General features: G+C 42.6%; 1 protein-coding gene across 1 annotated transcript in view; it reads left to right on the top strand.

The window, feature by feature from the left end:
- The window catches only part of LOC140198395 (contactin-associated protein-like 5), a 1,369,276-nt gene that overhangs the window by 644,436 nt on the left and 699,331 nt on the right, over nucleotides 1-25,509 (top strand). Inside the window, exon 11 of the mRNA XM_072259488.1 lies at nucleotides 13,102-13,273. Coding sequence (XP_072115589.1) covers nucleotides 13,102-13,273 — 172 coding nt within the window. The remainder of the gene's footprint in view (nucleotides 1-13,101; nucleotides 13,274-25,509) is intronic.

Here is a 25,509-nt window from a genome sequence, read left to right on the forward strand (position 1 = left end):
CTTGCACCTTCCTCACTTCTCGCATAAACTCCAGCCACTGCTGCTCTGCCGTCCTTCTCGCCAGTGTCCCTTTCCAGTCAACTTTGGCCAGTTCCTCTCTCATGCCACTGTAATTTCCTTTACTCCACTGAAATACCGACACATCGGATTTCAGCTTCTCTTTTTCAAATTTCACAGTGAACTCAATCATGTTATGATCACTGTCTCCTAAGGGTTCCTTCACCTCAATCTCTCTAATCACCTCCGGTTTATTACACAATACCCAATCCAGTACAGCTGATCCCCTAGTGGGCTCAACAACAAGATGTTCTAAGAAGCCATCTTGCAAACATTCTACAAATTCTCTCTCTTGAGATCCAGCGCCGACCTGATTTTCGCAATCCACTCGCATGTTAAAATCCCCCACAACTTTCATAACACTGCCCTTCTGACAAGCCTTTTCTATTTCCTGTTGTAATTTGTAGTCCACATCACTGCAGCTGTTTGGAGGCCTATAAATAACTGCCATCAGGGTCCTTTTACTCCGCGAATTCTTAGCTCAACCCATAAAGATTCTGCACCTTCCGATCCTATATCACCCCTTTCTACTGATTTAGTATCATTTCTTACCAATAAATCCACGCCTCCCGTTGCCTACCTTCCTATCCTTCCGATACACCGTGTATCCTTGGACGTTCAGCTCCCAGAGACATGCATCTTTAGCCACGTCTCAGTGATGGCCACAATATCATACCTGCCAATCTGTAGCTGTACGACAAGATCATCCACCTTATTCCTTATGCTGCGTGCATTTAAGTATAACACCTTAAGACCAGTATTTGATACTTTTCGCTTTGATTTCACTGCAACTTTATTGCACTGCAACTCATCCCAATGGCTACAAATTTGCCCCATCACCCGCCTGTCTTTCCTGACATCTTTACTGCTCACTATCTTAGATTTATTTCTGTTTTCCCCTTCCTCCGCTCTATCATTCCGGTTCCCATCCCTTTGCCAAATTAGTTTAAACCCTCCCTAACAGCTCTATTAAACCTTCCCGCCAGGATATTGGTCCCCTTCGGGTTCAGGTGTAACCTGTCCTTTTTGAACAGGTCATACTTCCCCCAGAAGAGATCCCAGTTATCCAAAAATCTGAAGCCCTGCCCCCTGCACCAGTCTCTCAGCCGTGCATTCATCTGCCTTATCCTACTATTCTTGCCCTCGCTAGCACGTGGCACAGGTAGCAATCCCTAGATTACTACCCAACAGGTCCTGTTTCTCAGCTTCCTTCCTAACTCCCAGAAATCTCTCTTCAGGACCTCCTCCCCTGTCCTATCTATGTCATTGGTACCAACATGTACCAGGACAACTGGCTGCTCGCCCTCCCCCTTCAGAATATTCTGGACCCGATCAGAGACATCCCGTACCCTGGCACCTGGGGCGAAACCCACTATGCGGGTATCTCCATCAGGCTCACAGAATCTCCTGTCCATTCCCCTGATTATGGAATCCCCTATGACTACCGCATTCCTCTTCTCCCTCCTTCCCTCTTGCACAACAGCGCCAGGCTCAGTGCCAGAGACCTGGTCACCCTGTCAGGTCATCCCCCTCAACAGCAATCTAGAACAAGATATTTGTTGCTGAGTGGGACAGCCACAGGTGTGCTCTCCACTATCCGGGCATTTCCCTTCCCTCTCTTGACAGTGACCCAGTTTTCTGACCCCTGTAGCCTTGGGATGACTACCTCCCTGTAGCCCCTCTCTATCAGCTCTTCACTTTCCCTAATAAGCAGTAGGTCATCAAGCTGCAGCTCCAGATCCCTAACACTGTCTCTGAGGAGCTGCATCTCGGTGCACCTGGCGCAGATGTGGCCATCAATGAGGCTAGAGGTCTCCCAGGATTCCCACATCGGACATCCCGAACAAAGCACTAACCCTGCAGGCATGCTATCTAATTCTACAGGAAAAATAAGTCTACTCACCTAACAACAGGAATTCTGCAGATGCTGGAAATTCAAGCAACACACATAAAAGTTGCTGGTGAACGCAGCAGGCCAGGCAGCATATCTAGGAAGAGGTGCAGTCGACGTTTCAGGCCGAGACCCTTCGTCAGGACTAACTGAAGGAAGAGTGAGTAGGGGATTTGAAAGTTGGAGGGGCAGGGGGAGATCCAAAATGATAGGAAAAGACAGGAGGGGGAGGGATGGAGCCAAGAGCTGGACAGGTGATAGGCAAAAGGGATACGAGAGGATCATCGGACAGGAGGTCCGGGAAGAAAGACAAGGAGGGGGGCGGACCCAGAGGATGGGCAAGGGGTATATTCAGAGGGACAGAGGGAGAAAAAGAAGAGTGAGAGAAAGAATGTGTGTATAAAATAAGTAACAGATGGGGTACGAGGGGGAGGTGGGGTCTTAGCGGAAGTTAGAGAAGTCGATGTTCATGCCATCAGGTTGGAGGCTACCCAGACAGAATATAAGGTGTTGTTCCTCCAACCTGAGTGTGGCTTCATCTTTACAGTAGGGGAGGCCGTGGATAGACACGTCAGAATGGGAATGGGATGTGGAATTAAAATGTGTGGCCACTGGGAGATCCTGCTTTCTCTGGCGGACAGAGCGTAGATGTTCAGCAAAGCTGTCTCCCAGTCTGCGTCGGGTCTCGCCAATATATAAAAGGCCACATCGGGAGCACCGGACGCAGTATATCACCCCATATATCACTCTACTCACCTACTTACCTCGACAAACAGACAAACTTTTTAAACCATTAGCTCGTACCGTTAGCTGTGTGAGCCCTGCTGTTCCTGTCTGTCCGGGCCAATTTGCGAAAGGTGGGGGGGTGGGGGGAAGGAAAAAAAAAGAGTTGGTGCCTCACTCTCGCCTCTTCCCATTTACCGCCGAAGCCCGTTGAAGCCAAATCCCTGCACTCTGCTACCACTCTCTCCGCTGCCCGCTTCGACAGCTGCTCGCTGTATAGGGTGGTATCCTTTTTAAACTCTCTGTGCTGCTCTGTTACGTCACGCACCTGCACAGTCTCGTCCTTCTTGCACTCGAAGAAGTTTTTAAAAAAACTGCCTTCCTTCAGAATTCAGCTCCCACGCTGCTCTGTAGTCCCGATCCAAAAGAAAGTCATTGGAAGCAACCTTCATTTTTAAACTCTCCGCACTGTCCTGTTACTCTCCATGTTGTCCTGTTACAATTTCTAATCAACAGTTAACCTGCTAACTGAATTGGAACGTGGTAGGAAATCAGAGCACCTAGAGGAAGCCCGCACACTTGTGGAAAGGATGTAGAAATTTCTTACAGATTCATTCATTCAGGTGCCTTGCCATTCAGCTTGGGCGATCATGTCTCTCCATCCATCAAGGTCCCTGAACCTCCGAATTGTAGTTGTTGCCTCCCCTGTTTCTAACCATGATGTTATTCCATCTGTCATTTTCATTCTCTGTCTGCCTCTGCTTCCTTTTCCTTCCAGATTTCCAGTTGTAACTAAATGTTCTAATGTCTCTCTTCACATGATGTGTCCAAAGAATTTTTATTGCTGTTTTCTGGTTTTTTTAAGTAATGTACGCTTTGTTTTTGTTCTCTGTGGAACTTCTTCGTTGGTTATCCTGTCCATATATGATATGCATAGCATTCTTCTGAGGAACCACATCTCTGCTGCATTGATTCTTTTCTCCATTGCATTTGTGATGGTCCATGACTTGCAGCCATACATCAATATAGGAAGAATGTAGCAGCTGAGTGTTTTAAGGCAGATGTCAATTGCTATTTTCTTGTTCGTTAAGATGTTTCTCATTTCTGTTAATGCTGTTCTTGCCATTGCTATTCTTGCTTTTACATCTGTTTTGCATTTGCCATCAGATGTTACCCATGAACATAAAAACGGACTGTAAAAGCTTTTATAGATATGTAAAAAGGAAAAGACTGGTAAAGACAAATGTAGGTCCCCTGCAGACAGAAACAGGTGAATTGATTATGGGGAGCAAGGACATGGCAGACCAATTGAATAATTACTTTGGTTCTGTCTTTACTAAGGAGGACATAAATAATCTTCCAGAAATAGTAGGGGACAGAGGGTCCAGTGAGATGGAGGAACTGAGTGAAATACATGTTAGTAGGGAAGTGGTGTTAGGTAAATTGAAGGGATTAAATGCAGATAAATCCCCAGGGCCAGATGATCTGCATCCCAGAGTGCTTAAGGAAGTGGACCAAGAAATACTGGATGCATTAGTGATAATTTTTCAAAACTCTTTAGATTCTGGACTAGTTCCTGAGGACTGGAGGGTGGCTAATGTAACCCCGCTTTTTAAAAAAGGAGGGAGAGAGAAACTGGGGAATTATAGACCGGTTAGCCTAACATCGGTGGTGGGGAAAATGCTAGAGTCAGTTATCAAAGATGTGATAACAGCACATTTGGAAAGCGATGAAATCATCGGACAGAGTCAGCATGGATTTGTGAAAGGAAAGTCATGTCTGACGAATCTCATAGAATTTTTTGAGAATGTAACTAGTAGAGTGGATAGGAGAGAACCAGTGGATGTGGTATATTTGGATTTTCAAAAGGCTTTTGACAAGGTCCCACACAGGAGATTAGTGTGCAAACTTAAAGCACACGGTATTGGGGGTAAGGTATTGATGTGGATAGAGAATTGGTTGGCAGACAGGAAGCAAAGAGTGGGAATAAAAGGGACCTTTTCAGAATGGCAGGCAGTGACTAGTGGGGTACCGCAAGGCCCAGTGCTGTGACCCCAGTTGTTTACAATATATATTAATGACTTAGATGAGGGAATTAAATGCAGCATCTCCAAGTTTGCGGATGACACGAAGCTGGGTGGCAGTGTTAGCTGTGAGGAGGATGCTAAGAGGATGCAGGGTGACTTGGATAGGTTAGGTGAGTGGGCAAATTCATGGCAGATGCAATTTAACGTGGATAATTGTGAGGTTATCCACTTTGGTGGCAAATACTGGAAAACAGATTATTATCTGAGTGGTGGCCGACTAGGAAAAGGGGAGGTGCAATGAGACCTGGGTGTCAGTATACACCAGTCATTGAAAGTGGGCAAGCAGGTACGGCAGGCGGTGAAAAAGGCAAATGGTATGCTGGCATTGATAGCAAGAGCATTCGAGTACAGGAGCAGGGAGGTACTACTGCAGTTGTACAAGGCCTTGGTGAGACAATACCTGGAGTATTGTGTGCAGTTTTGGTCCCCTAATCTGAGGAAAGACATCCGTGCCATAGAGGGAGTACAAAGAAGGTTCACCAGATTGATTCCTGGGATGGCAGGACTTTCATATGATGAAAGACTGGATCGACTAGGCTTATACTCTCTGGAATTTAGAAGATTGAGGGGGGATCTTATTGAAGCGTATAAAATCCTAAAAGGATTTGACAGGCTAGATGCAGGAAGATTGTTCCCGATGTTGGGAAGTCCAGAACGAGGAGTCACAGTTTGAGGACCGAGATTAGGAAAAACTTCTTCACACAGAGAGTGGTGAATCTGTGGAATTCTCTGCCACAGGAAACAGTTGAGGCCAGTTCATTGGCTATATTTAAGAGGGAGTTAGATATGGCCCTTGTGGCTAAAGGGATCAGGGGGTATGGAGGGAAGGCTGGTACAGGGTTCTGAGTTGAATGATCAGCCACGATCATACTGAATGGCGGTGCAGGCTTGAAGGGCCGAATGGCCTATTCCTGAACCTATTTTCAATGTTTCTATGTTTCTATGTACAGCATCAGTTACGTTTCACTCCTTAAAAGTATTTGAAATGATTATAGCAATTGGTCTGACAGCTAAATATGTAATGTATTCTGCATTAGATCTTCCAATAAGTACCTGAATCAGGGCCTTTAATAGCATAATATATTATCTGGACTGAGTCTAGTGCTGTGGCTCAGAAGGGAAGGGGGAGAAGAGAAATGCAGTAGTGACAGAAGATTCCATAGTTACAGGAATAGAGACAAGCTTTGAGGATGCGACGGAAACACCCAGATGATATGTTGCCTCTCAAGTACCAGGGTCAGGGACGTTTTGAATTAGGTTTACGGCATTCTGAAGGGGACGGATGCGCAGCCAGAAATCTTGGTACGTGTTGGTACCAATGACATAGATATGAAAGAGGGAGGGGATCCTGAAGAGAGAGTTTAGCAAGCTAGGTAGAAAGCCCTGAAAAGCAGGACTTCCAGGGTAGTAACTCTGGATTGCAGCTGGTGCCACACGCCCATGAGGGTAAGAATAGAATGATTTGGCAGATGAAAATGTAGCTGAAGAATTGGTGCAGGGGGAAGGACTTCTGATTTCTAGATCATTGGGAAATCCTCTGGGGAAGAGATGACTTGTAAAAAAGGGAAGGGTTATACCAAATGCGAGTGGCATCAAATTCTTTGCAGGCAGGTTTGCTGTAACTGTTGGGGAGGAGTTTAAACTAGTGTGGCAGGGAGATGGGAGCCTGAGGACTGTTAGTTTACAAGCAGAGGGAGTGTATAGTGAGACTGTCAAGGAAGGATAGGTAGATGGTAGGGCAAAAATGCAGACAGTGGACTGAAATGAAGCGTAAAAAAAAGGGACAAAAGGAAAAGGGTTATGATAAATAACTGAAAGTGTAACGTTTGAATGGAAGTAGTAGACGGAATTAGGTAGATAACCTTGTAGCACAGTTAAGAGATTGGAAGGTATAACTTTGTGGGCATCACGGAGTTGAGACTGAAAGAAGGTTATGTCCAAAGATACACATAGTGTTGAAAAGACAGGCAGGTAGGCAGAGGGAGTGGTGTGGCTCTGTGAGCAAAAAATGAAAATGTAATCAAATCATTAAAGATAAGTGACATAGGGTTGAAAGATTCAGGATCACTGTGGGTAGAGTTAAGAAATTGCAAAGGTAAAAAGACCCTCACACACAAAATGCTGAAGGAGCTCAGCGGGCCAGGCAGTATCTGTAGAAAAGAGTACTGTTGACTTTTCGGGCTGACATAAAAGCAAACGAGAGGACATATAGTAGAGCAAAAATAAGTACAAAGTTAAAGGATTGGGAAGCTTTTAAAAACTAAAAAAGTCATAAAGAGGGAAAAGGTGAAATATGAAGGTAAGCTAGCCAATAATATCAAAAAGGATACCAATTTTTTTCAGATATATGAAGAGTAAAAGAGAGGCAAGTGTAGATTTCAGACCATTGGAAAATAATGGAGAGGTAGTAATGGCAGGTGGACTGAATAAGTATTTTACATCAGACTTCACTGTGGAAGACACGAGCAGTGTGCCAAAAGTTCAAGAGTGTCAGGGGGCAGAAGTGCGTGCAGTTGCTATTACTAGTGCAGCCCCCCTGGCCACCCTCAGGGTCGCTCGGCTCGCTGTCGTCTAGGGAAACAGCCTCGGCCCCGCCAAACTGGGTAATTTGTTTGTGTGGATGCTGTGTGAGGTACCCCACCCCGCCCAAATAACAGACATTACACCAGATGCAATTAAATGATTTACAGTTTATAGATATTACTGGAACTATATAATTAAAAGAGAATAAAATATAAAAGGAAAATAAAAGGCGCCACACTTATCAAAGTTCAATCTCTTCGTTCACAAAAACCGTTGGAGCTCAAGGACCTTCTTCTTCACCCTGCGACCCCCTCGGACCACCTCGACCGGCCGCCTGGGACCAACAACGGTGGTCGACCAGACGCTCCACACGAGTCCGAGTCCGTCTCCGTCTCCTCGCCGAACGTCCCACTCGGGGTCCGACCCCGTTAGCGGACTCACAGCACCTGGTCCATCCTCTGTCTCGCTCTCCCGCCTTCTGCCCCAAAACCCCGCGCATACAGTATCTTCAAATACACCAAAACAATAACAACTATCCCAATTGGTTAATAGCACCCTCTTATCACCCTCTAAACCACAATAAGCTGCTAGCGCAAACTTTCTCAGCGTTAAAGCACAACAAAGCCGCATTCCCCAGATTAACATAACAAAAACGCCATTTTAATTAGCCTCCACAGTAACATAAAAATCGAAACCCCCTTACACTAGGGAGAAGGTGCTCAAGAAGCTAAATGGTCTGAAGGTAGATAATTCACCTGGAGCAGATGGATGACACCCCAGGGTTCTGAAAGAGGTAGCCGAAGAGATTGTGGAGGCATTAGTAATGATCTTTCAAGACCAGAAAATTGCAAATGTCACTCAACTCTTCAAGAAGTGAGGGAGAGAAGAGAACATAGAACATAGAATAGTACAGCGCAGTACAGGCCATTCGGCCCACAATGTTGTGCCGACCCTCAAACCCTGCCTCCCATATAGCCTACCACCTTAAATTCCTCCATATACCTGTCTAGTAATCTCTTAAACTTCACTAGTGTATCTGCCTCCACCATTGACTCAGGCAGTGCATTCCATGCACCAACCACTCTCTGAGTTAAAAATCTTCCTCTAATATCCCCTTGAACTTCCCACCCCCTACCTTAAAGCCATGTCCTCTTGTATTGAGCAGTGGTGCCCTGGGGAAGAAGCGCTGGCTATCCACTCTATCTATTCCTCTTATTATCTTGTACACCTCTATCGTGTCTCCCCTCATCCTCCTTCTCTCCAAAGAGTAAAGCCCCAGCTCCCTTAATTTCTGATCATAATGCATACTCTCTAAACCAGGCAGCATCCTGGTAAATCTCCTCTGTACCCTTTCCAATGCCTCCACATCTTTCCTATAGTGGGGCAACCAGAACTGGACACAGTACTCCAAGTGTGGCCTATCCAGAGTTTTATAGAGCTGCATCATTACATTGCGACTCTTAAACTCTATCCCTCGACTTATGAAAGCTAACACCCCATAAGCTTTCTTAACTATCTTATCTACCTGTGAGGCAACTTTCAGGGGTCTGTGGACATGTACCCCCAGATCCCTCTGCTCCAACACACTACCAAGTATCCTGCCATTTACTTTGTACTCTGCCTTGGAGTTTGTCCTTCCAAAGTGTACCACCTCACACTTCTCCGGGTTGAACTCCATCTGCCACTTCTCAGCCCACTTCTGCATCCTATCAATGTCTCTCTGCAATCTTCAACAATCCTCTACATTCTCTACAACACCGCCAACCTTTGTGTCGTTTGCAAACTTGCCAACCCACCCTTCTACCCCCACATCCAGGTCGTTAATAAAAATCACGAAAAGTAGAGGTCCCAGAACAGATCCTTGTGGACCACCACTAGTCATAATCCTCCAATCTGAATGTACTCCCTCCACCATGACCCTCTGCCTTCTGCAGGCAAGCCAATTCTGAATCCACCTGGCTGAACTTCCCTGGATCCCATGCCTTCTAACTTTCTGAATAAGCCTACCGTGTAGAACCTTGTCAAATGCCTTACTAAAATCCATATAGATCACATCCACTGCACTACCCTCATCTATATGGCTGGCCATCTCCTCAAAGAACTCTTATCAGGCTTGTTAGACACGATCTGCCCTTCACAAAGCCATGCTGACTGTCCCTGATCAGACCATGATTCTCTAAATGCCCATCGATTCTATCTCTAAGAATCTTTTCCAACAGCTTCCCCACCACAGACGTAAGACTCACTGGTCTGTAATTACCCGGACTATTCCCACTACCTTTTCTGAACAAGAGGACAACATTCGCCTCCCTCCAATCCTCCGGTACCATTCCTGTGGACAATGAGGACATAAAGATCCTACGCAGAGGCTCAGCAATCTCTTCCCTCGCCTCGTGGAGCAGCCTGGGGAATATTCCGTCAGGCCCCGGGGACTTATCTGTCCTAATGTATTTTAACAATTCCAACACCTCCTCTCCCTTAATATCAACATGCTCCAGAACATCAACCTCATTCATATTGTCCTCACCATCATCAAGTTCCCTCTCATTGGTGAATACTGAAGAGAAGTATTCATTGAGGACCTCGCTCACTTCCACAGCCTCCAGGCACATCTTCCCACCTTCATTTCTAATTGGTCCTACCTTCACTCCTGTCATCCTTTTTTTTACACATAATTGAAGAATGCTTTGAAGTTTTCCTTTACCCTACTCGCCAAGGCCTTCTCATGCCCCCTTCTTGCTCTTCCCTGCCCCTTCTTAAGCTCCTTTCTTCCTTCCCTATATTCCTCAATAGACCCATCTGATCCTTGCTTCCTAAACCTCATGTATGCTGCCTTCTTCCACCTGACTAGGTTTTCCACCTCAATTGTCACCCATGGTTCCTTCACCCTAACATTCTTCCTCACCAGGACAAATTTATCCCTGACATCCTGCAAGAGATCTCTAAACATTGACCACATATCCATAGTGCATTTCCCTGCAAAAACATCATCCCAATTCACACCCGCAAGTTCTAGCCTTATAGCCTCATAATTTGCCCTTCCCCAATGAAAATTTTTTCTGTCCTCTCTGATTCTATCCTTTTCCATGCTAATGCTAAAGGCCAGGGAGTGGTGGTCACTGTCCCCAGATGCTCAGCCACTGAGAGATCTGTGACCTGACCCGGTTCATTACCTAGTACTAGACCTAGTATGGCATTCCCCTTAGTTGGCCTGTCCACATACTGTGACAGGAATCCATCCTGGACACACTTAACAAACTCTGCCCCATCTAAACCCTTGGAAATAATCAGGTGCCAGTCAATATTAGGGAATTTAAAGTCACCCATGATAACAACCCTGTTATTTTTACACCTTTCCAAAATCTGCCTCCCATTCTGCTCCTCTGTATCTCTGCTACTACCAGGGGGCCTATAGAATACCCCCAATAGAGTAACTGCTCCCTTCTTGTTCCTGACTTCCACCCATACTGACTCAAAAGAGGATCCTGCTACATTACCCATGCTTTCTGTAGCTGTAATAGTGTCCCTGAGCAGTAACGCCACCCCTCCTCCCCTTCCCCCTGCTCTATCCCTTTTAAAGCACTGAAATCCAGGAATATTGAGAATCCATTCCTGCCTTGGTGCCAGCCAAGTCTCTGTAATGGGCACTACATCATAATTCCATGTATGTATCCAAGCTCTCAGTTGATTACCTTTGTTCCTGATACTTCTTGCATTGAGGTACACACTCTTCAGCCCTCCTACCTTACTGTCTTTACACCGTTTATTCTACTTCTCTTTCCTCAAAGCCTCTCTATACATTAGATCCGGTTTTACTCCGTGCACTTCTTTTACTGCATATTGCTCCGGTTCCCGTCCCCCTTGCAAATTAGTTTAAACCTTCCCGAACCATGCTAGCAAACCTACCTGCAAGGATATTGCTCCCCCTCGAGTTCAGGTGCAACCCATCCAATCTGTACAGGTCCCACCTTCCCCAGTAGAGATCCCAATGGTCCAAAAATCTAAAACCCTGCTCCCTGCACCAACTCCTTAGCCACACATTCAACTGCCATCTCCTCCAATTCTTACCATCACTGTCACGTAACACTGGCAGCAATCCTGAGAATGCCACACTTGAGGTCCTGTTCTTCAGCCTTCTGCCTAGTTCCCAAAACTCACACTTCAGGACCTCATCCCTCTTCCTGCCTATGTCATTGGTACCAACATGTATCACGACTTTTGGTTGCTTTCGCTCTCGTACCAGGATGTCGTGCACCCGGTCAGAGATATCCCGGATCCTGGCACCCGGGAAGCAACAAACCATGCGGGTGTCCTTCTCACATCCACAAAATCTCCTGTCTGCTTCCCTGACTGTAGAGTCTTCAATGACGACAGCTCTCCTCCTCTCCCTTCTGAAAGGAAATTATGGGCCAGTTAGCTTGATCTCAGTTGCTGAGAAGATGTTGGAGCTGATTTTTAAGGATGTGGTTTCAAGGTCCCACCCTTCTGAAAGGAAATTATGGGCCAGTTAGCTTGATCTCAGTTGCTGAGAAGATGTTGGAGTTGATTTTTAAGGATGTGGTTTCAAGGTAAATGGAGGTACATGTTAAAGTAAGCCACAGTCAGCATGGTTTCATTAAGGGATAATATTCTTTAAGGAACTAACAAGCAGGATAAACAAAGAAGAATTATAGGATGTAGTGTATTTGGATTTTTAGAAGTTCTTTGACAAGGTGCCACACATTAGACTTCTTAGAAAGACAAGGGCTTGTGGTGTTACAGGAAAAATAGAAGCATGGATAGAGCAATGACTGACTGGCAGGTGTACACATTGGGAGTAAAGGGAGCCTTTTTTGATTGGCTGCTGATGACTAGTGGTGTTCCACAGAGGTAGGTGTTTGGACTGCTTCTTTTTCCATTGTATTGCAATCATTAGGGTGATGGATTTGATGGCCTTGTAGCAAAGTTTACAGATGATATGAAGATAGGTGGAGGGGCAGGTTAGTGTTGAGGAAGCAGGGCATCTGTCGAAGGATCTGGACAGATTGGGAGAATGGGGCAGAGAAATGGCCGATGGGAAGTGTATGGTCATGCACTTTGGTTGAAGGAATAAAATTGGAGACTATTTTCTATATTGGGACAAAAATTAAAGATATGATGTGCAAAGGGACTTGGGAGTCCTTGTGCAGGATTTCCTGAAGGTTAACTTGCAGATTCAGTCAGTGGTGAGGAAAACAAGTGCAAAGTTAGCATTCATTTCATGAAGACTAGAATATAAAAACCAAGGAAGTAAGGCTGAGGCTTTATAAGGCACTTGTGAGTCATCACTTGGAGTATTGTGATCAGTTTTGGGCCCTTTACCGTAAGAAAGTATGGGTGGACATGAGAAAACTTAACCGTTTGAGAATTTTGCTGGCTCTGGGCTATACTAACTGGAATTTAGAATAAGGTGGAACCTCATTAAAATCTATCACATGTAGAAAGGCCTTGATAGATGGGATATGGTGAAGATGTTTTCCATTGTGGGGAAGTCTAGCACCAGAGGCTGCAACCTCAGAAGAGAGGGACGTCCATTTAGAATGAAGATTGGGGAGAATTTCTATAGCCAGTGTAAAGTGAATCTGTAAAATTTATTGCCATACTTATGGTTTTATGGTCTTATTATTGTTTTTTAAATACTTAGGATTAATGACATTTAAAAGAAATCAAAGAAGATAGTAATAGATAATTGTCTGTTGTCAATTGCTGATGTAAGCAACTATTTCTATGGCCAGTGATATTTGTCTAGTGTCTCACACTAATCATTGTTTCTAATTGTTATGCCTGTGTTGTGCTCCTAAGGCTGCCCTGAAGCTGCCGGTGACAATGGATGTTCAAACCCCTTTGGTGCTTTTCATGGCTGCATGCGACTCATCTTCATAGACAATCAGCCAGCAGATCTCATCTTGGTACAGCAAGGGTTGCATGGGAACTTCAGTGACCTACAAGTAGACCTTTGTGGAATTGTAGACAGGTAAATACACTTCATCTTACCCATTATGTGAATAATATTCTCACTTACAGTGCAATATAGCCAGGCAAATGGAAGAGATACTAAATCCCAGGAATGAGATATTGTCAATATTCAAAGTAAGTCAGATATCATCTGTCCAACCTGATACATATGATCAATAAACTCACTGAGAAAATGTTCTGGAGCAAGTGTATACTGTAATAATCTCATGTAAAATTTAAAGTATTGTGATTAAGTTCTCAAATTGGCTATAAAATGTTGAGTAACCTAGAAACGAGTACAACTTCAATCATGACAACAGAGGTTTGTTGAAGTTAAAGTTAACCAAACACAGGAATATTAATCTGATATTGGTAGTAACAAATTTGCCAAGTCAATGTAAATCACAGTTGATAGAATAATGTTCCTTCGGGAGGGAAATCAGCAGTCTGCACCTGATTTTGACTATCTGCGTAATCCAGCTCTCAGATACGTTGTTGACTTTAAACCTGCTACTCTGAAAAAGGCCTTTCCTTGTCTTTTGGGTCAAGGGAACAATTAGGAAAGTGTCAAGTAATAGGCTTGTCACTATTGTCCAAATGCTTTGAATGAAAAGAAGAAATGCTGACCAATAGCATTCATGTTTCCCCTTCTTCGTGCTTCCAATGTGTAGGCTGTCTGCTTCCAACACCACCACCAAATCTTGGACTGCAGTCGTCAGACTGATGTCAATGTGCTGAGGATTAGTTATAATAAAACTGGGCCCATGAAGATTATGTATGCATGCTCAAGGTTCTGACATGTGATTATAAATCCAGGATTATTTTTGTTTAATCAGTAAGAGACGTGTACCAAAGCCAGCTGATATACTTATCTATTCTTTGTCATATTAGATAGTCACTTTCACTAGAGTGACTGAAGGGAAGACCATTTGAAAGAAATCAATTAATATTTCTGAATTTTACACAGCAAATAACGTCTGAAAAACAAGTCATCTTTGGTCAGCTGAGCAGAAAATGTAGTGGACTACTGGTGCCCAATTCTACTCACCTCCTGATGTTTGACTTAATTAGTGTTGGAATACAATTGTTTAATTTCAAAGTTGATTGTATTCCTTACAGAGTAAACTGAATAAGGGTTATTGGCTTAAAATGCAAACCTGGTCAGAAATTCAAGCCTTCTCTTTCTTTTACCAATAGAAAATAAACCTAGCTACTTTAGTCTTTTGTGATGATCCCAATTTCTCAAATGTGTACCCTTTTCATCTTTACAAATCTTTCTTGCATCTCCTATATCATTTCTTTAATATTGGCAAAAACTGTGCATGGGTATGGTTTGACCAAAGTTATGTGCAAACTTCTTGTTATCTTTCTGTTTTCAGCTATAACAATGTCCAAATGAATTCCAATGATTTATCTCTACGTTGGCCAAAATTGCCACTTTGTGTGATTAGTGCAACTCCATATTCAGTTAATTATTTCTTTATATAGAAAAAGTTAAGGAGAGGGTTTGGAAATCCTGTACACAGGGTTAATCAAAAGAAGTGAATCCCAATGGTCAGCGATTAAAGGTTGTAAATTTAAGGAGTTACCAAAGACCATACAGTAAATACAAGAATTATACACTGGGCTGTTAATATTAAAAATGAATAGGTAATGGTATACATAATCATTAATGCTTTTCAGAGTAGAATTGAATAAATGCTGGGGTAGAAAACATCCAGAGGACCAGGAGAAAACTTAAAAGATTGAAGTGAAAACATTTCAAAAATTGATATAGACATAATAGATGATTAGACACTTTCTGTAGTATATAATTTTACAATAGAAACTTGGATATGAGAAATTAAATTTCCTACCAGTTTTACTGGTGTGCTGTATAGACTCACTAAGTTTGCATTCACCTCTATGGTCAATGTTTTATATTATGTGACCTGCTTTTTTCCTTGTATATTAAACACTCTTAATGAAGTTTTATTAGTATCTTTGTATTTTCCAGTCTTCATAAATTTTAACTGTAGTCCCAAATCTGCTGTCACTTACAAATGTTCCTGATTTTAGATCAAAGTGGTGAATGCTCACAACACTGACCTCTTTGAAGCAACACTTTGCACTTTTGATGAATTGGTAATTATTCTTTACCTCTGCTCTCTGCTTCCTACTTTTTAACCAACTTGCTATTCATTCCACCAAACGCTCTCTGATGTACATGCTCTTTCACCTTAGCCAGAACAGTGATAGAGGTGTATAGTTGAAGGTATGGGCAGAGAAACCCCAGATGGAGTTTAATCTGGACAAAAGTGAAGTGTTGCACCTTGGGAGATCAAATGTAAAGGCAACACCCTTAACAGGGTTGATGAGCAGAGTGATCTTGGGGTAACAGCTCAAATGTAGCTCCTTGAAAGTGGCTACACAGGTTTATAGGGTACTAAGAAGGCATATGACCTACTTGCCTTTATTAGTGGGGCATTGACTTCAAAAGTCAGGAAGTTATTTTACAACTTTATAGCACTCTAGTTAGGCTGCATCTAGAATATTGCACACGGTTCTTGGGATCCATCACAGGAAGGAGGGTGCAGGAGAGGTTTAGCAGGATGCTGCCTAGATTACCATGTGATGTAACGAGAGATTAGACAACATGGGTTGTTTTCTCCAGTGAGGTGGAGGCGGAGAGAGGACCTGATAGGGGTTTATAAGAGTATGAGTGGCGTAGATAGAGTAGAAAGACATTATCTTTTATCCAGAGTTGAAATGTCTAATACCGGAGAGAATGCATTTAAGGTGAGAAGGGATAATTTTAAAGGAGATGTGAGGGGCAAGTTGTTTTTTTTTAAATACACAGAGACTGATGTGTGCCTGGACTGCACTGCCTGATGTGGTGCTAAAGGCAGAATATATACTTTTTGGGACTTTTAAAAGTTGTTTAGATAGGCACATGAATGTGAAGAAAATTGAGGATATGAAAATTGTGTAGGCAGAAGTGATTAGTTCAGTTGGTCACTTGACTAGTAGTTTGAGTGGTTCAGCAGAACTATGTTGGCCAAAGGGCTTGTTCCTGGGCTGTACTGGTCTATGTTCTACATATAAGATTACACAAGACATAAACGGACTGGAGAATAGCATCTTTCCCCTGGAGCAGTGACCAATAGCAGGGGACATCTGTTTAAGGGTAAGTGATAGAATGTTTAGGTGAGACGTTAGTGGTAATATTGTTTTTACATAGTGAGTGATGGGTGCCTAGAACATACTGCTTGGAGGGGTAGAGGCTGATATAATTGGGACATTAAGGAGACTTACATAGGCACGTGGATGGACATTATGGGCTGTGTGGGACAGAAAGGTTAGATCGATCATAAAGTAGGTATATATTAGTCGGTATAACATCGTAGGCAACCATTTATGTTCTACGTTTATGAAATTTGGAAGATTTCCTCAAATCCAACAATGGGAAATGAAAGTGAGGGGAATCTGATGTGAATCTGAATCTGAATCAGCATGTTGTTTCTGGTCAATATGGCATTTTTAGTGAGAGTATCATCTCTTTATTGTTCTTCTTCCCTCCTATCCATTCAGTTCCTTTAGCTCCTGTGGCCGCAGACACATTTTTCCCTGATATTTTGAAAATAGACTAGAGATGAAGGATTCTATTGATAAGGTTACCCCTGGAGAAGTCTGGCTTCTTCACATTGGAGGAAAGAAGATGAGATCTGATAGAGGTGTAATTGATAATGACCAGTTTCGCCAGGATAAATAGAGGGAAGCTGTTCCCAGTGCTAAGTGATTCAAGGATCAGGGACATAGATTTTGACACAAATGATACAAGTGAATGGCTGAGAAAGACATTTTTTGCAGAAATTGTGTTTATTCTGGAAATTACCATTTGTATAGTGGTAGTAACAAAATTAATGAAAGCTTACAAGAGGAAATAATAGATAGCATACGCTGTTAGCACGATGCTATCACTGCTCAGGGCATTGGTGTTCAGAGTTCAATCTCGGCATCTCCTATAACATGTCTTTGAACATTTTCCCCATGGAATGCATGAATCTCCTCTGGTGCTCCGGTTTCCTCCCACAGTGCAGAGACATACAAGGTTCATTGTAAAGTGTCCTGTGATTAGGTTAGGGTTAAATTGGGGTTACTGAGCAGTGTAGCTCAAAGGGCCGTAAGGGCCTATTCCTCTCTGCATCTGTGAATAAATAAAAATGAACGTATGAGTCAGGATCGGAGGGTCTTACCCCGAAACGTCAACAGTTTATTTCCTTCCATAGATGCGGCCTGACCTGTTGATTTCCAACAGCATTTTGTGTGTTTTGCTCAAGATTTCCAGTACCTGGAGTTACCTCTTGTGTCTCAGGATTGCACTGCTACAAACTGGCACAGACTCAATGAGAAAACTGGCCCAACCCTTTCTATATAAATGTTATCAGTTGCAGACAATCTTTGAAAATTACATTCTTTCACTTAGAGATTGGATGTCCATTTTTATTTTATTAATGTCTCTTTTTGGATTGCATGCAAAACAAAGATGCTGCTTGAAATCTAATGTGTTGGAAAATTTATTCAGGGTCAGTGCTGACATTGCCCATGAAGAAGTATGCATGCCCATTTGAGTTGACTGCAACACTGTTTGCCTTGGCTTCTATATCAGGAGAGATTTGTTTGAGTTCAGCCTTTGGGGAGAGATGAACATGAACTCTTACTGATTTAAAGATCAGTGCTGAATTGATTTCTGCACCGTTCTCTGATAAGTCAGTTCCATTCCATGTGACTGCCCTTATCCTGGCACATAATTAATCAGTGCTACCTTAGGGACAGCCAGGAATATTTGGGGATGAGTTATAAATTCAGGGCACTGAACAGCAACCTTTTGAAGAGGAGTTGATTCAGATTTTACAGAACAATTGATGGCAAATTGATGGCAAAGCCAACAATTTAAGTGTGCCATATTCTAAGAAAGGATATGCTGGCATTACAGATGGTCCAGAGGAGGTTCACGAGAATGATTCCAGAAACGAAGGGGTTAAACTACTGTGAGCATTTGATGGCTCTGGGCCTGTACTCACTGCAGTTTAAAAGAATGGGGGCGGGGGTAGATCTTACTGGAACCTATCGAATATTGAAATACTCAGATAGAGTGGACATGGAGAGGAGGTTTCCTGGGGTAGGAGAGTCTAGGACAAAAGGGCACAGCCTCATGTCTTATAGTCCTATATTATAAGTGCATGATATCCTTTGAGTTTATGTTGTATTTTGTCAGTAATATTGCAAAGATGAACCATTATTTCTGGCTTTGTGTTCATACCAAAATTATGTTATTTGAACATTAGTGAGACTACATTACAGAAATTTGTCGAGTGTTGTGCAAGTTTCCCTGATCTTTGAAGACACACAGCTTCTGCATAAATACAGGAATCTAATCGATTAAGATCAATGCAAAGAAAACAAGTGCTAAAGATCAATGCAATGCCTTGATCTTAAGCACTTGTTGTCCAATCCCTATCTCATTCTGTAATTCAATCTCTCATGTATATTCACTCAACAAATTATAAACTCTTGAGCACCCTTTAATGAGACTGCTTCATACCTTCAGCTGCCAAAATCTGAGTCCTTGAATTCCCTCCTAATCTTCCCTTTTCTCTTTGGTTTTAAATCGTACTGTCTAGAAAATTTGACTTCAACTGTTAGCACTAAGCATGGTGTTGTGGGGTGGATGAAATCACCGGAGAGACAGTTACTGGTAGGTACAAAGCAGCTTCTTTATTCGACACAACAAGGTACAGCAGGCATCATACGGATGGAGACACTTTCAGTGGAAAGGTCTGCTAGCCCAGTGTGGGCTCAATATTTATTTGCTAAACACAAAGGGCAATCCCTATTTACAAAGTATAGACACTGTATAGACAATGCTTCTTTTTGAAGCTACATACAAAACATCACACCTTCAGACTTCATCCTTTCCTCCTGACACCCGCATGTCTGAGTTGGTACTCACAGTCTTTAGGAATGCAAGTTAAATCCACAATACATTTATTTGGTATTTTACGTGCTAACATAGAGGACAATTCTTATTTATAAAGTATAGATAAGGCTGTCTTTGAAACTACCTATAAACTTCACACTTCCACCTGCAGTGTCTGGGCTAGTATTCCGATATTCACAGCTTTTAGGAAATGCATTGTTCTGAACTCAATCCACAGTACTTTGTCAAATAGAAGACTAGTGGCCAGAATCATTTAAGTGTAAATGATAATCTACCCAAAATCTCACTCTAACACATAGTGTCCAGGAACATCGGCTTGATGCAGACTCATATGAAGTAAGCGGGATGAATTTCAATACAGCATCTACTCTTTGTACTGAATTACAATACCACTGACATTGGAAGTGTATTTTTTGTTAAGATTTCATTAACCTGTCCTAAAACCCATTTTTGAAGCTGACATTTGGTCTATATGCATCTTGGGACATATTGTTGCATCAATCCCGATCTCTCATGCCCCTGAATCAGAAGGCTGTAGGTAGGGAAAAAGTAGTTTTGCAGACTGGACACAATATCTAAACTAAATCCCAAGTGGAAGTCCTGACGAAGAGTCTCTAGTCCTGACGAAGGGTCTCGGCCTGAAACGTCAACTGTACCTCTTCCTAGAGATGCTGCCTGGCCTGCTGCGTTCACCAGCAACTTTGATGTGTGTTATCTTATTTAACCCTCAGGTTCATCCGGCGATGTTAGTCTAGGAGCAGACAGTCTCCAACCCTGCCAAACTTGTGAAATCTCATATGTGTGGGTGCTGCATGATTTGTTACCCTGTTGCAAAACAGTACCATGGAATATCAGACAGTACAGCATATGCAATTAAACAATTGAGCTATATAATTCTTAATTTGACTCTAGGATTAGTAAAGAAAAAAAGAAGAAAAAGGGGCCAATTTTAATGAAACAGTCTAATGTGCACGTTGGAGCTCATGGTTTTCCCATCCGTTCATTCTCCATTGATTTCCCTCGGGCATCGTCAGGCCCCATTCCACGTCCACTCCGTCCTGCAGTCTACGACCTCTCCGTTCTGGCATCTTCTCTCTCCATTTTCCGCTGAACAAAAGCCCCTGAATATCTCACTCTCAGGCACACAAGAAAGAAAAACATTCCCCTCATTGGATGCCGCACATTCCAAAGCCCCTGTTATCTCTAGTCATAACCCAAACACTGCTGCTACAGAGAAACCATTACATCAGCAGTGAATCCTTTCCCAGGGTGTTACATTTATAACCAATCTCTTCATATTAACCATACATAAGTTTTCTGCCAAGAATTCTTCCATAATTATGCTTTGCAATTTCTTCTATATCACTACTTGTGCACAACAATAGTTAGCATACCAACCAAAACATCTATGTTGAAAATTTAATGTCTTCATTCAAACCTAAATGATTCTGTCCTTCCTCTTAACAGGTGTTTTTACATTGCCTTCAAAGCAAGGTTTTCCTTTCTGCAGCCACATCAGGGAAATTCATTTTTACCGTCTGTTAAAGGATAATATTTCCCATATTTATCGTGGCATTCCATAACTGGGAAACTGTCATGAAATTTTTATTTGGATGTTTGAATGGCAAAGATATTTTGGGATTGAAGGACATGCCGCCAATCTTTCTTCACTGAGAGAGACTGAAAATCTGGCTGAGTGGTGCCGCAACAATAACTCTTACTCAATGTCAGAAAGACCAAGGAACTGATTATTGACTTCAGGAGGAGGAAACTAGAGGTGCATAATAAGCCAGTTCTCATCGGGTGATCAGAGATGGAGAGGGATAGGAACTTTAAATTCCTCAGTGTTATTGTTTCAGACGACCTGTTCGGAGGCCTAGCACACAGGGCCATTATGAAGAAAACATGGCAGTGTCTCTAATTCCTTAGAAGTTTGTGAAGATTTGACATGACATCTAATACTTCGACAAACTTCAATAGATGTGTGGTAGAGAGTATATTGACTGGCTGCATCACAGCCTGGTATGGAAACACCAATGCCCTTGAACAGAAAATCCAACTAAAGTAGTGGATATGGCCTAGTCCATCATGGGTAAAGCCCTCCCCACTATTGAACGCATCTATAAGTGGCAATATCACAGGAAAGCAACATCTGTCATCAGGGACACAAACCACACAGGTCATGCTCTCTTGCTGCTGCTGTCATCAGGAAGAAGGTACAGGAGCCTTAGTACCCACACCACCAGGTTCAGTAACAGTTGCCGCATCACCTATGGACTCACTTACAAGGACTCTTCATCCCATGCTCTCAACATTTATTTATTTATTATTCTGATATCAAAATTAATTCCAAAAGGGCTTTTCACACCTTATCTTCTCCAGGGAAGCTGGTGAAACCTTAACTTCAATTATCATGGCCAATATTCCTTTTCTAAATGTTTTCAAATCCAATTGCTTCTAAATTTCAAGAAAAAGTTGCATCCCAAGCAAGTTTTAGCAGATTTTACTTTGCATATACCAAACACAACCTGCACCTGAGCATTTACTGGAAGTTCTTTTACCACCACTGTGCCTCGTCATTTATCAAGAGCTGATGAGATAGCACCAATACTGCATCCGGATTGGGTACAAATCCAACATAGGTTCAATAGTACAAAATCAAAAGTGAATGACCAATGTTCAGTTATGGTTTTGTGTTTTTTTTTGGCTTTGACACTCCGTATACAATTAATCAGATGTACAACAAACCGGAGAAATCTGCAGATGCTGGAAATACAAAGCAACACATGCAAAATGCCAGAGGAACTCAGCGGGCCAGGCAGCATCTATGGAAAAGAGTTACCAGTCGGTTTTCAGGCCAAGACCCTTCATCAGGATTGAAAAAGAAGAGAAGAAGTTAGAGCAAAAAGGTGAGGGAAGGGGAGGAAGAAGTATAGGTGAAACTGGGAGGGGGAAAGGGTGCAAGTAAAGAGCTGGGAAGTTGATTGGCGAAAGAGATAAAGGGCGAGATAAAAGGAAATCAATTTCTTGAACTTCCAGTAATTGCCTCCCTTCCTCTCCTTCACCATTCCCCATTCCCTTTTCCCTTCTCACCTAATCTCCTTATCTGCCCATCACTTCTCTCCAGTGTTCCTTCACCTTCCCCTTCTTCCACAGTCCTCTGTCCTCTCCTATCAAATTCCCCTTTCTCTATTAATCAGGTGTAGCTGGTTTCTTTATATGAATAAAATTACTTTCTTTGGTAAAACCATAAGACCAAAAGACATAGGAGCAAAATTAGACCATTTGGTCCATCACATCTGCTCTATCATTCAATCCTGGCTGATCCTTTCCTCCTCCTCCTCAGTCCCACTTCCCAGACTTCTCCCTGTATCCTTTGATGCTGTGGCCAATCAAGAACCTATCAATGTCTGCTTTAATTACACCCAATGAACTGGCCTTCATAGCTGTCTGTGATAACAAATTCCACAAATTCACCACCCTTTGGATAAAGAAATTTCTCCACACTTCTGTTTTAAATGGATGCCCCTCTATCCTGAGGCTGTGCCCTCTTGTCCTACACTCCCCCACTATCGGGAACATCCTTTTCACATCTACTCTGTCTAGGCCTTTCAACATTCAAAAGGTTTCAATGAGATACCCCCATCCTTCAAAATTCCAGCAAGTTCAGACCCAGTGCCATCAAACGTTTCTCGTATGATAACCCTTTCATTCCCGGAATCATCCTTGTGATCCTCCTCTGAACCCTCTCCAATGGCAGCATATCTTTTCTTAGATAAGGAACCCAAAACTATTCACAATACTCAAGGTGAGGCTTCACCAGTGCCTTATAAAGCCTCAGCATCACATCCCTGCTCTAATATTTTAGACCTCTTGAAAGGACAGATAACATTGCATTTGCGTTCCTCACCACCAACTCTACCTGCAAGTTAACCTTTAAGGTGTTCTGCACAAGGACTCCCAAGTCCCTTTGCATCTCAGATTTTGGGATTTTCTCCCCGTTTAGAAATGAGTCTGCATATTTATTTCTACTACTAGAGTGCATGACCATGCTTTTTCCAATATTGTGTTTCATTTGCCACTTTCTTGCCCATTCTCCTAATCTATCTAAGTCCTTTTGCAGCCTTCCTGTTTCCTCAAAACTACCTGCCCTTCCACTAATCTTCATATCATCTGCAAACTTGAGAACAAAGCCATCTATTCCATCAACTAAATCTTTGATATACGGCATAAAAAGAAGGGATCCCGATACCAACCCATGCAGAACACCACTAGTCACCTGCAGCCAACCAGGATCCTTTTATTCCTACACACTGCCTTCTACCAGTCAGCCAATGCTCTAACCAGGCTAGTAACTTTCCTGTAATACCATGGGCTCTTCACTTGTGCACCTTGTCAAAGTACTTTGAAAATCCAAATATACAACACCCACTACATCCCCTTTATCTATCCCACTTTTAACCTCCTCATCGAATTTCAACAGATCCTGCAGGCATGATTTTCCCTGAAGGAAACCATGCTGACTTTGTCCTATCTTGTCCTGTGTCACCAAATACTCCATACTATCCTCAACAATTGACTCCAACATTTTCCCAACCACTGAGATCAGGCTAACTGGTCTACAATTTCCTTTCTGCTGCCTCCCTCCTTTCTTAAGGAGTGGAGTGACATTTGCAATTGTCCAATCTTCCAGAACCAATGATTCTTGAAAGATCATTTCTAATGGCTTCACAATCTTTACCGCCAGCTCTTTCAGAACCCTAGGGTGCAGTTCCTTTGGTTTGTGTAACTTATGTACCTTTAGGTCTTTAAGCTTTTTGAGCACCTTCTCCCCTATAGTAGCAACTGCACACACTTTTCTTCCTTCACACCCTTCAACATCTGGCACACTGCCAGTGTCTTCCACAGTGTAAGCTGATAGAAAATATTCATTTAATTCATTCACCATCTCCTTGTCTCTCATTATTATTTCTCTGGCCTCATTTTCTAGCGGTCCTATATCCATTCTCATCTCACTTTCATTTTTTAGATATTTGAAAAAGCTTTTTCCATCCACCTTAATATTGTTTGCTAGCTGGGTTTTATATTTCATCTTTTCCCTCCTAAAAATGCTTTTAGTTGCTTTGCTCTTTTGGTTTTACTTTAGCTTTGACTTCCCTTGTTCTACTATTTTGCCATCTGTGTACTTCTTTGTTTTTAGAATATATCTATCCTGCACCTTTCTCATTTTTCCCAGAAACTCAAGCCATTGCTGCTCTGCTGTCGTCCTTGCCAGCAGCTCCTTCCAATTTACTTTGGCCAGCTCCTCTCTCAAACCACTGTAATTTCCTTTACTCCACTGAAATACTGCTACTTCAGATCTTACTTTCTCCCTATGAAATTTTAAGTTGAACTTAGTTATTTTGTGATCCCTGTCTCCTAAGGGTTCCTTTATCTTAAGCTCCCTAACCACCTCTGGTTCATTACATGACACCAAATCCAGTATTGCTGATTCCCTATTAGGCTCCATGCCAAACTGCTCTAAAAAGCCATCTCATAGGCATTCAACAAATTCTCTGTCTTGAGATCCATTACCACCATGATTTTCCCAATCCACCTGTATGTTAAAATCTCCCATGACTATCATAACATTGTCCTTTTGACGATTCTTTTCTATTTCCCGCTGCAATCTGTAGTCCACATTCCAGCTACTATTTGGAATCCTGTATCTAACTGCCATCAGGATCCTTTTACCCTTTCAGTTTTTTAACTCAAATCACAAGGATCTAATATCACATCGTTCTACCAATCTAATGCCATTCTTTACCAGCAGACCCTCTTGCCTGCTGGCTGCAATTTTGCACTGTCATCTGCCTGCCCTTCCTGATGGTCTGACTGCATGCTATCTTTGTTTTTTTGCCATTCCTCCTATCCTGAGTTCCTTCATTCCGGTTCCCACCCTCCTGCCAAGTTAGTTTAAACACTCTCCAACCGCTCTATTTACACAAACACTTCCCCCAAGTACCTCAAAGTATCTTCCTCTGTGATTGGAATTAGGATGATATCTTCATTGTATAAAAGACACCAGATCTCATGCAGCATCACATTGACAAAATACACCTTGCTGCTTTTATTAAATACTTAATACCCATGTCTCAGACTGGGACAGAATTTCATGGTGTATAGCTTCATGAAGGTGCTTATCTCTTAGTGTGACACCAGCCTGCCTACACTATCACAGTACCGAAGGGATTAAATAGTGAAAGGAAGGATATGGATAAAAGTTGCATTAAGGT

Source organism: Mobula birostris, chromosome 5, assembly GCF_030028105.1.
Source record: "Mobula birostris isolate sMobBir1 chromosome 5, sMobBir1.hap1, whole genome shotgun sequence".
In the NCBI taxonomy this organism is placed as follows: domain Eukaryota; kingdom Metazoa; phylum Chordata; class Chondrichthyes; order Myliobatiformes; family Myliobatidae; genus Mobula; species Mobula birostris.